We start from the raw sequence: 12,108 nt of genomic DNA on the forward strand, positions 1-12,108 counted from the left end.
GTGACAGCATATTTTTGGCCTTTTGTCGTTTGACAAGTATTATAGACACGTACAGCATAGACAGTGAAACCAGAACAGCGATGACGGTGTGATAATGTAAAAGACCCCCGATTTCTCTAGTCTGTTACGTCCAGCCTTACAAAAGAGGTATACTGTGTATTACGGCCAGTGTAGATTACGGAGATAAAATCCATTCTTTAAATTTAAAAAAAAACATACATAAATACTATTCATCAGCGTTATGCATTCACTTTTAAAGCTTCTCCTGCCAGTCTTGTGACAATCGATTTTTCTCCATGCGGTTTTGCGCCAGTGCAATTAGTTCTAACCAGTCGCACAGCCTCTGTCATTACACGTGTTTACACAGCTTTACTATATACAGGTAATGAAAGGATTGACAGGTGTGGCAATGTAATAACTTTTATTGTCAGACTGTGACAATAAGAGAATTAACACCCCGCTCTCACTGCTTGGGGGGACTTTGTGACAATAAGGTAGACGACGCACGTGTGGCGGAATGCGTAGTCTGACGTTCCCTCACCAGCATTTGTCTTCCACCAATATGGTGACGATAATTTGTACGTCATTTGTGACAAAGTTCGTCGGTAACTTGCCCAATGTCAGTGGTTTACCTCTAGTACTCCCATTACCTACATCCATGAAACTGAGCACCGTCTTGTGAACGATAAATTCACGAGTGCGACCTGAAACAACAGTCACATAAATGAATTTTCTAATCAACAACAAAGTGTTAAGTGCCTCAGGCAAATCTGACACTGGTCGCGTGAAACTCTCGGGTAATTAACTAACTAAATAATATATGTAATCACCGATTCTTCGCTCATTAAAAATAAGTGTTTCATAATGAACACATTTCCGTTACACACTGTAAAACATCCTGGGGTGTTTATTCACGAAAACTTATGTTTGGCAAGTAAAGAGATGAGTTAATTATAGTACACCGTGTGAAATGTTTACATTGTAACTTGGTGGATATTTTCAGTAAATACAAATAGTGTAGCAAGTATAACTGTTGGATATTAAGTGTAAAACGCGGATAAACAGGTAGCATCGTTTACTGTAAGAAACATGTGAGATGTCACATGTTTATAAAGGAATCGCTTATGCTTAACTTTACAAAATGATGTAGACTGTATTCGTAACTTATTTACATTTTCGTACAAGCCATGACATAGCCTACGTTCAATTATCTGTCTAATCTGATTTTGACCAAAATTATGAAATAATGGCTTTGACACTTTTATGCAACGGATTTTGTGGAAAACAATTCAAACTGTTATGTCTCTGAACGTGCTGTTTCAGGCAGGCCGCGTAGTGTCCATTCATTCATACGTGGAATGGCCGCTGAATTCTCATTTGAACGAGTACTGGACCATCATGAATAAAGTTCGCATAGGCTTTCGGGCGGAGTGTAGAACGAAAGTGCGCAACAAGTACGCCAGGCTAAACACGGACGGCGCCGACGCGTACGTCATTGGCGTTCTGCACGCGCACAAGGAGCAGAACTCTCCCAGCGGCTGTGACGAGAACGGCGTCCACCGTGAGCACACACTGAGGACGGAAGCCATTCTATATGCTGTGGACCGTATCAACGAGCGCAAGGACATCCTTCCTAACATCACCCTGGGTGCTATAATCATAGATTCGTGTTACATCACGGATAAAATAGTCCAACAAATCGTAGAACATTGTCAACGGGCACGTCAAAGTCAAGAACCATTTCGGATTACTTTCTGTGCCAGTGGGCATGATAGGCACAAGCTCCAGCAGCCGAACTACCGCTGTGGCTCCGACGATTCAGTCCTATAATATCCCTATCGTCAGTTTCTCGCGTCGAGCCCGTCCTCAGCGATAAGTACCTGTACCCTCTCTTCTTTAGACCCATCGCTTCTGACGTCAAGCAGGCACAGGCCATGGTGGATCTGCTTAAACACTACGGATGGACCTACCTTCGGGTGCGTATTTTCTAGCACCCACTACGGCACCTACGAATCGCGAACTAATCCAGCAGGCGAACTACAAGGGAATGCGCGTCGCGTATCAAGTCCAGTTGGACGACACGATCACGAACGACGAGAAAGGGCTGGACTACGTGTTCAGGCATTTCATCATGAGCCGCATGAGTCGGGTGAAGGTCATCGTGGCGTTCTTGAGACGCGGCACGCTGAAGCGAATCTTCCTCACAGCCCAACGTAACAATGTCACCGGTCTGGTCTGGGTAGGTAGTGACTCTTTCACGGACAGTGACACGGCGGCAACGTCGCGCTTCGCTCTGGGCTCCATAGGCGTTGTTTTCCACACGGGGATTCTCGATGACTTCGGTCGCTACATCGATTCCATCAACGCCCGTAACTACACCAGGAACCCGTTCTACTTAGACCTTGTGGAGTCAACGCTAGAATGCACCTGACAGAAGAGCACATGCTGAGGTTCCCGGAACCTTGCCCGGAAGATGCCCCGCCTTGTCTACCGCGACATTTCCTCTGGGGGTGAGTCCTCACCGACCATCGACTGCGTCCTTTCCCTTGCGTATGGGCTGGATTTTCTCATTCGGCGCCACTGCCCTAAATCCACAGGCAAACTGTGCCCTGATGGCAAGAGTCACATCGGCACCATTCCCTCGATGATGACGGAGGTCATCTTTAATGGGTCTAGCGGCGAGCAGATCATGTTTGACAGTAAAGGTGATGGAGTTGGTCGCTATGACTTCATAAACTTGCAACCGCCCACGAAGGGGGGATGAAAACCAGTACGTCAAGGTATGTCAAAAGTTTTATAAACAGCATTTACTGAACTGGTGTTTTACGCCACACAGACACATGGATGTTTCATTTGTACTGCAGTGCTCAGATTAGTGAAGGAAATGGATAGAGCCTTGAGGAAAGCATTGTACTCTTATACGAACAATTACAGTTCAATGTAACCAGCCAAAAAAGGAGAGAATACATATACGCGATATTAAATTATGTGCATCAGGAATTAGTCTGATTAGTCCTGAAGCTTTTATTATGTGCAAAAACAAGTTGAGAACATGACATAACTTTCTAACTCTCATTCATGGTTTCCGCTACTGACAGAATTTATCCAGAGTTGATGGTTCCCGGTAACAATTCTTACCACAACTAATTCTGAATCTCATGATTTGAAACCGTTCTATATGCTTCAATCATATATTTAAATGTGAACTGTGAAAATAAAAAGCAAATAAACGACTTAGTTCTCATATATTACACTGATTACATTATTTTTCCTCGTAGTTCGCCACGTGGAACACAGGGCGCCTGCGACTAACATCTTCCCCCATGGTCATGAGCCCCGAGTGGTCGTTTGGTCCCTGTCGGGCAACATCAAAGCGTCGTGTGAGGGCAATACCTGCTCGTCCACCTCTGCCGATATGGTGGGGATGGAATACGCTTATAAACGAGGGAAGCTCATGATTCACGTTTTTCTTCCTGTACACTCTTACGATACATCGATTGGAACTTGTTCCTCCAGGATTGATCATTCAGGGTTCGAAGCCGTGGTGGCGGCGCTATGGGCGGTGGACAGGATCAACGAGAACGGGTTGCTGCCAGAGGCCACGTTAGGAATAGCTGTTTACGACACGTGCTCTAACCTCCGACAGAGCCCGCCAGATGGCGCAGGAGGTTGTTAAGTCCACATTTATTGTGCCCAGGCCACCGGATATCCCCCAGAAGAAACACGTTAATTGGTCTAATCGGCAGCACGAATGATGACGAAACACTGGCCATTGAAGGACAAAGACTTACCGATCATTCCGACAAGAAAGTCCCACTGGTAAATAACTCATACGATTTATAGTTAGATGAAATTAGCACGTTTTTCCATAGGTGTTCTGTTTTACATGGGTGTTAGGTTTTTGATGGGCGAGAAGATGTGATTGTTATAAAACACAAGAATGTGAGACATTGGTTTACGTTCATCTAACGAATTACTCAGTGCAGAAGAGAGGACGAGCGTGCCGGTGTGGTTAGCGCGCCAGCGCAGCTCAACGACCCAGGAGCCTGTCGGTCCCTGTCCGAGGGAAACGAATGACCATCAGCTGGTTGCTGACCCCTTCCCCACGGAGACAAGCTGAATAGCATAGCGTAGCATAATAGAGTAATTCCAATATAGTGCAAATGTCTGGCAGAAACCTGAAGTTTTATGTTGTATGAAAGCTTACTGAAAATATACGAGTAAGGTGGCTTTTTCAGTACCGATCGGAGGGTGACATGGTTGATGCCAAGGCCCAAAATCGTCAACAGGCATGTCTTGTTGATGGATCGGTAGATACAATAATGAAAATAATCCACAAAACATAAATTTCATTTCCTTAAGATCACGGCAAAAAAAGGACATCCCGTATCTCCAAACTGTGTTCAAAAGGTTTCGTTAATGCTGCTGACTAGGTGTTCGTCTTGTTTTCCACCAGATATCTATGACTTCCTCTATACTTCCCAAGGACTTGGCCTCTGATGATACGTTCTTCCGGACCGTTCCTCCGACGGACGCAGAGATTCAGCTCATCATCCAACTTTTGAAGCGTCTAGGCTGGGACTACGTGCATCTCGTTTACTCCGCGTCGCTCTCCAAGAACGCCACCGCGAAACGCTTCGTTGCTGACGCCTCTAGCCAAGATGTGTGCGTCGCCACGAAGGTGCCGCTACACAGTTACTGGAAGGGTCTAGACCGTTACGTTGAAAGCGTATACCACATGCCTGAACGTCACTGGCGCCACGGGAGTAGTTCTAATGACGAATGAGTACGATACTGAGCAGCTTCTAACTGCCGCCAAGGAGGTCCGAGCACACGGCAAGCTTTTCTGGATAGCGACTGAAGCCTGGCGCCAGACCGATTGGATATCTGATCTGTACGGCATTGCTATAGGTGAGTACATGATATTTATTTATTTATTTGATTGGTGTTTTATGCCGTACTGAAGAATATTTCACTTATACGACGGCGGCCAGCACTATGGTGGGTGGAAACCCGGGCAGAGCCCGGGGGAAATACATGACATCGATGCTGGCATATATATCCCCGGGCTCGAGTTCTATATGTAGTATGTCTTAAGCCAGCATGCAAAACAAAATTTTCAGCTGTGGTCACACTAGCATCGCGTTGCTGTAGTCTTATATAGTTTATGTCAAACGGGTGTCAAAGTCCAGCTCATGTTGGCGTCTTCGACACTCATACGTGGGAAAATCTGCCAGGAACTTCTCTCGAGATCTGCCCATTGTCCATCACACCAAGCACTGAATGTACATTTCCCCCATCACAACAAGGACTGAATGTACATTGTCCATTCAACAGGTACTTCCCAAGTCTAAATACAATGTTTTCTCCCGGAAAACAACTTTTCTTTTGCTGGAATCAAAAGCATTTAGGGCTAACTGAGCAAGTCATGTAGTGTATGACTTTTTCGATAATCACTCCATGCTGGACTTAGGCTTAGTTTTGCAAGTATCCTTTTTCGTCTTTCATTTAACAGGTGCATTGACAATTGCCCCGAACCAGACGATCAACACTAACTTCGGACAGTACTTCACGTCTCTGTCCATCGTCAATGGCAGTGAGATTGCCTGGTTCCAGGATTACTGGCAGTCTTACTTCAACTGTAACCTGGCGCGTGGTGAGCTGTTCGAAAAAAACGTGCACGGCAAACCTGAGACTGAACTACTCCGGAGAGTACGATCAGTCCTGGGAAACTTCCGCCATCATCAACGCCGTCTACTCTTACGCTCATGCCGTCAGGTCCGTGTCCATACAAGTGTCGCACCAACCAAACTCAGTGCAACGGAACGCTGACGGACTTCCTGGATCACGTGATGGTCACGGAGGAGCTTCCGCACGTGAATTTCGCGCCACCTGGCGGGGTGAATTTTTATTTTCGAGGACAGAAGCGGACAAGGATCTTTCGAAGTGTTCAACATACAGCCGTATAGAGGGCGTTACAGGTTTATTCAGGTAAAGGTTGGAATTATTACAAAAACCAAACAGAAGTACACTATTCCCACTATTCAGTGAACTATACGATGAAGCTAATTTGTTTTCACATAAAACGTTTCTTTACTGTATTCAGTTTATCTCAGTCGTATTATCATATTGCAGATATTTTGTATGTGTTTATATTGTAACTCAGTAAATGAATAACCATCGGTATATCACTTGCGGGAACTGATAGCCTTAGCGCGTTTATAGCATGGTGGTTAAGATTCTGGAAAACACATTTTCGTGTAAGTTACTTTTGATATATGTAAAGCGAAATACATGAAAAGTGTTTACTAACATGGTTGATTAAATTCGTCTTATTTTACTTTTACTAATGTGTATACTTCATATGTAAGAATATTTTAACCAGAGTTGTGACAGACGCCAGTGATAACTGTATATACAGCAAGAACTGTATTCGAACTCTCGACCTTAGTATTTTCTACTATATTTTGAATAAGGGTTATACTGCTTTCCACTCAACGAGGACTTTTTGTGATACGTAATTACAGTTTCCCCAATTATCGGAAACAATGTTTCACCTTTGATAGCTTTACATCTTTTGGATCTTCCATTGCCTGTTCCAGGTAGGACAATACAACAACGGCGAGCTGAAGTTAAGCATGCACCATACAGGGATGTACCGAGATGGACGGCGCCTGATTCCGCTGTCGAAATGCCCTGGTCAGTGTAAAGTGTGCCTGACTGACATGTTCCTGGAGGAGTACAACACCCTGGTGGAATCCCTGCGATCCGCCGGGCCACCGCTGTACCATCATCTCAGCAGAGCCATCGGGATCGTCATGATCTCGCTGCTGTGCCTCGGTATCGGCTTTACGGCGCTGCTTATCTTCTATCTGGTCAAGCTGACATCTTCGCGGAGGGTGTACTTGGAACTCTCCACGGATGCAACCGTGACGTTGATTGTCGGCGTTCTTTTGCTCTACCTGTCGAACATCACTTTCCTGTTTAGCGCCACAAACGGCACATGTGGCGTCAGGAGAGTCTGTCTCGGTAAGCATATCTGTTATTATATTGTACCCCTTCATAAACTAGGGTTCTACTGGTGGACTAGGCATTTTCGACGCCTGGTCCTGTTTCATTGTTTTAATGTTACATGTATTGAAAGCTAAATGCATTTTCAGAAGCTTTGAGAACTAATATTTATTCATATCTTCATTTCATTAGTGTTTTACGCGGTACTCAAGAATATTTCACTTATACGACGACGGCCAGCTTTATGGTGGTAGGATACACGGCAGACTTCCCCACGTACAGCCGGAGGGGAAGTTAGCAAAAACCTGAGCGTGAGAACTAGTAAATTACAGTTAAATCATTGCATTTTAACTTAGTTCTGCTTAAGCCATGGTGATTAGAACGTGTAAATTGCTACTACAGCATTTGCATGAACAGTTGGTATAAAACTTTGACTTAGGTAAATTGGTTTCATTTGTGTTTTATGCCGAACTCAAGGGCCGAGGGCAGCAAGTATTGTGCTTTGGGGAAACCCACGACCATAGCAATCATGGGACACAGTTAACTTGATTATAACTACCATTGTTGCATTTGATTAACAGGTGTCACCTTGGCAGTTGCAATCATGGTTACATGTGATTAACAGGTGTCACCTTGGCAGCTGTAATCATGGTTACAAATGATTAACAGGTGTCGCCTTGGTAGTTACAATTATGGTTACATACCACTAACAAGTGTCGCCTTGGTAGTTACAATCATGGTTACGTATGATTAACAGGTGTCACCTTGGCAGTTGCAATCATGGTTACATATGATTAACAGGTGTCGCCTTGGTAGTTACAATTGTGGTTACATACCATTAACAAGTGTCGCCTTGGTAGCTACAATCAACTTAGCCTTAGTACAAACAGGTGCACACAGCTAAAATCCATCCGCTAGTTCTGACCTTCCAGTGCCAAATCTCATGAACCAACTTTTAAAATAAAATTTTATTAATGGTTTATACATTATGTCGATTTTACATGTTTCATTTGCGCTGCCGTGTCTTTAGTGTCTGCTGACTAAAACTTTCAATCCCCATCTTTGGTTTGCTAGAGGCAAATATCTAATAATCATGACAGCTAACCTGTATGGTTATCAGCTGATACTCATACACAGTTCCTTCTGTAATCAAGGTACAGGTATCTGGGAAAATTATTAATTACTCACCACAGTCGCATCAAACTTGTGCAGGTATGGCTTACTGCCTGTGTTTCTCCGGACAACTTTTGGATGTGGCTCGCCTGGCCCTTCTCATGCAGTTGAAACCGGACGCTCCAGCCCATGACGTTCTCAAGGCAAAGCGGGTCCATATCTACCTCCCGGTGTTGCTGGCCGGACAGATCGTCCCGACCACCTTCTGGCTCCTCCTGGAGCCGTCTGGGGCGTTGCTCGACGTACCGCCCCCGCAAGATGTCGCTTCACTGAAGGAAGTATTGCCGACGTGGAGATGCAAAATTGACAGGTGTGTGATTTATTTATTTGATTGCTTCTATGCCGCTGGCCTGTTTTATGGGTGGAGCAATGTCCTAGGTAACTTCCCCAGATGTGGCGGAGAGATATGCACACGATATTAGTGGCGGACAAGTGATCTTCAGTGAACGTAAGACTGAACACACGGCCTCACGTGAGTGATTATCAACTGTGCTCTGGCAATTGAATTAAAGGTTCACGGAGAGTTTTGTTTTAAAAAAATCCGCATTTGCTAATGAAATTAAATTTTCTGCAATTAGAAAGAAAACCTCAAATAATTGCTTTCCATCATTTGGGATGCCCGGCATTCATGTCATTCAGTTGAGTTGGTAAGCTCAGCCCAACTTTTATGTTGCTAAGTTGCTAAGCTAAGCCAAACTGTTTTGTTGCTAAGTTGCTAAGCTAGACCAAACTCTTTTGTTGATAAGTTGCTGTGCTAAGTCAAACTATTTGTTGGTAAGTTGCTAACTTAAGCCAAACTGTTTTGTTGCTAAGTTGCTAAGCTAAGCCAAACTGTTTTGTGGTTAAGATTCTAAGCTAAGCCAAACTGTTTTGTTGCTAAGTTGCTAAGTTGAGCCAAACCCTTTTGTTGCTAAGTTGCTAAGCTAAGCCAAACTGTTTTGTTGCTAACATGCTAAGCTAAGCCCAACTGTTTTGTTGCTAAGTTGCTAAGTTAAGCCAAACTGTTTTGTTGCTTAGTTGCTAAGCTAAACCAAACTCTTTGTAAAATAATTTGCGAAGTTTCATGGAAGTCGGCAGAGGTGTTACATGTGCCTTATGATTTTAACAGACCGATCCATTTTATTTTTACAGGTATGAACTAGTCCTCAGTTTGGTCTACGACGCCGTCCTCTTACTTCACACCATGATTCTAGCGTTCATGACCCGTCACGTGACCTCAGGGCACGGCGTCCGCCCAGCGCGCTCAGTTCTCATGTCAACCGTTGTCAGCGCGATTATCTGGGTTGCTTGGATACCGTTGTACCTCCACGTAGAGAACAATGACGCGTACCTTGCCCTGGTCAGCGTCGGCATATCATTGGACGCCACGTTTATGTTGGGGATAACCTTCATGCCTAAAGTCGTCAAATTAATGGACAATTCGGCGGATAATCCTCTCAGAGACGTGCCATGGAATCCTCAGCCGACAATCTCTTACCGGAAAATCCTGAACGTGAGGCGAGGAAGCACGGAGATAAATGAACGACAGGGATTGGACGACGGAGGCTCGGGACAATCTAGCCGCCACAACCATACATCTTCAGCAGATCGTCCTAGCAACGTGACCAGCTTGATCAGGGTCAAAGGTCGAGGAATAAACTGGAAAGACAGAAGAGGAGGGTCATTTCGCAGAATTTTACCACCCAGCCCAGGTTACTATATTTTATTGTCGTCTTTGCTTTTTGAATGGCAGTTGACAGTTCAAAATGCGACCAAATCTTTGTCATGAAGAATTACTGTGACCCTGAAAAAACAATTAAATATATGAAGTAGTCTGTGTTGTGGTGGTGTGATATTTGCTTGCTGCTGTTCTCTTGGAAAACCAGCCGTTTTCTATGCATGAAAGATGGGTATTCAGATTCTCTTATTATCCTTCACATTTCAGGTAAATCAGCTGTACTCCAAAAACGGGCGAAGTTCAAGGATGAAAGACACAGGGCGTCGTCCTTTGAATCCTCCGAAGGTATATATTGCTGATGCAGCGGATGGTACGCACTGATGATGAGTGACTCATCGGATGGTATAAATTGGTGACTCGGTGGTTGGATGGTATACATTTCTGATTCATTCATGAGATGATCTATATTGCTGATGCAGCGGATGGCACTGATGAGTGACTGATCGGATGGTATAAATTGATGACTCGGTGGTTGAATGGTATACATTTCTGATTCATTCATGAGATGATCTATATTGCTGATGCAGCGGATGGTACTGATGAGTGGCTCATTTGATGGTATATATCACATTATGACTCAGTGGTTGGACGGAATATGTTTCTAACTCATTTGATGATCTACATTGCTGACTCATTCATGCGATGGTCTATATTGCTGACTCATTCATGAGATGGTTAATATTTCTGACTCATTCATAGGATGATCTATATTGCTGAACCACTCAAGGGAAGATATATTTTAGTTGACTGAGTCTTGGGATCGTACATAAGGGCGAATCAGTCATGGAATGATAGATTACTGACTCACTGCTCAGGTGGTATATACATGTAGTACTCACGCGGACGGTATATTTTCCTGACAGTGATATATAATGCCGACTGATGGATGGTGTATATTGCTGACTCTTTCTCCAGGTGGTATATATTACTGATGCGGACGCTATATTCGGCTGACCCAGCACTCATATGCTGAGTATTGCTGATTATGTGGATGCTATTATCTATTGTTGGCTCAGTCATAAGATAATATGAAGGCCTTTTGTTGACACGGATAGTAAAATGTTAAAATCCCTCCTCCGAAGCATGTATTGCTGATTTTTCTTTCCTGTGGTGTATATTGCTCAATCAGTTTCTTTTATTGCTTAAAATTACTTAGTATGCTAGTATGCTAATAATTGCTATTCAAAGCAACTCGATACTTATTGTTTTGAGTCATTTCTTCCGCTGAAAGGAAGATTAAACAAATTAACCGAAACTGAATAATTACGTAAGAGTCGATAATGCTAACGTACATTGTGTTTATTTAAGCAACCTTTCCCTTGCGTGTCTACAGGTTTGTCTATTTCAAGCAATTCCGTTGGTCAAAATGGCCGTCTTTAATATGTTTCTCATACATCCTTACTGAATGTTGTCATTAGAAATATAGTAAAAGACGTACATCATAGAGAGTAAATCCAGAACAGCAACAACGGTGTGACCAATGGCATATTGTCACTCGTAACCCGTGAAAATACGGCCTCTTGTCAATTTACCTCAGTCAGGGTTTTATTCTGACCGTATATGTAAATGTTTAATCAGTAGTGCGCCACTCCGCATACTGGCTTCAGTAGAATTTGGTAAAATAAAAATGCAGTGATATTAACTGCAATTTATTGGAGTAAGTGAGTGAGTAAATGTTTGGAGTTTAACGTCGTACTTAACAATTTTTCAGTCATATAACGACGAAAGAGTCCTTAGAGTGCATGCAATGTGCCTCCTTGTTGCAGGACAGATTTTCATCATCTATGATCTAGTGCTGCCTAATAAGACGACTTACCGAAGGCGACTAAGCTGCCCTGCCCGAATCATTATACACATACTGGTCAACCAGTCGTTGCAATATCACCTTCATGCTCCACGCAATTTCCTCTTCTAACGTCTTATGTGTGACACGACTCAGGATTGACCCTAGATCTGCCGCTTCCCGAAGCGGACGCTCTACCAACTGTGCTATCGGAGCCGGTCGCAATTTATTGGACGTCACTGGTCTAGAATTACTAAAAAAAAACCGTGTTGTCATCACATTTCACATGAAATGTTTCACATTTGATTCATATGTACATTTCCTAAAAATTAAAATAGTCTCGCTAAAAATACACCCTGGTCAACTTCGAGCCGATGAATGAAAGAATGACATGACCGACGCATTCGCGAACGGACAGACGGAC

At 43.7% G+C, this 12,108-nt stretch overlaps 1 protein-coding gene across 1 annotated transcript; it reads left to right on the top strand.

Annotated features, from left to right (window-relative positions):
* Positions 1–1,327: 1,327 nt before the first annotated feature.
* LOC135477012 (metabotropic glutamate receptor 8-like) lies at positions 1,328–10,739 on the top strand. The gene is made up of 9 exons (XM_064757160.1): positions 1,328–1,821; positions 1,988–2,369; positions 2,598–2,739; positions 3,517–3,668; positions 4,434–4,729; positions 6,741–7,029; positions 8,224–8,494; positions 9,316–9,875; positions 10,109–10,739. The coding sequence occupies exons 1-9, from the start codon at positions 1,399–1,401 to the stop codon at positions 10,198–10,200; spliced, it is 2,607 nt and encodes an 868-aa protein (XP_064613230.1). The 5' UTR covers positions 1,328–1,398; the 3' UTR covers positions 10,201–10,739.
* Positions 10,740–12,108: the final 1,369 nt, after the last annotated feature.

This window comes from Liolophura sinensis, chromosome 10 (assembly GCF_032854445.1).
Source record: "Liolophura sinensis isolate JHLJ2023 chromosome 10, CUHK_Ljap_v2, whole genome shotgun sequence".
NCBI classification, from domain to species: domain Eukaryota; kingdom Metazoa; phylum Mollusca; class Polyplacophora; order Chitonida; family Chitonidae; genus Liolophura; species Liolophura sinensis.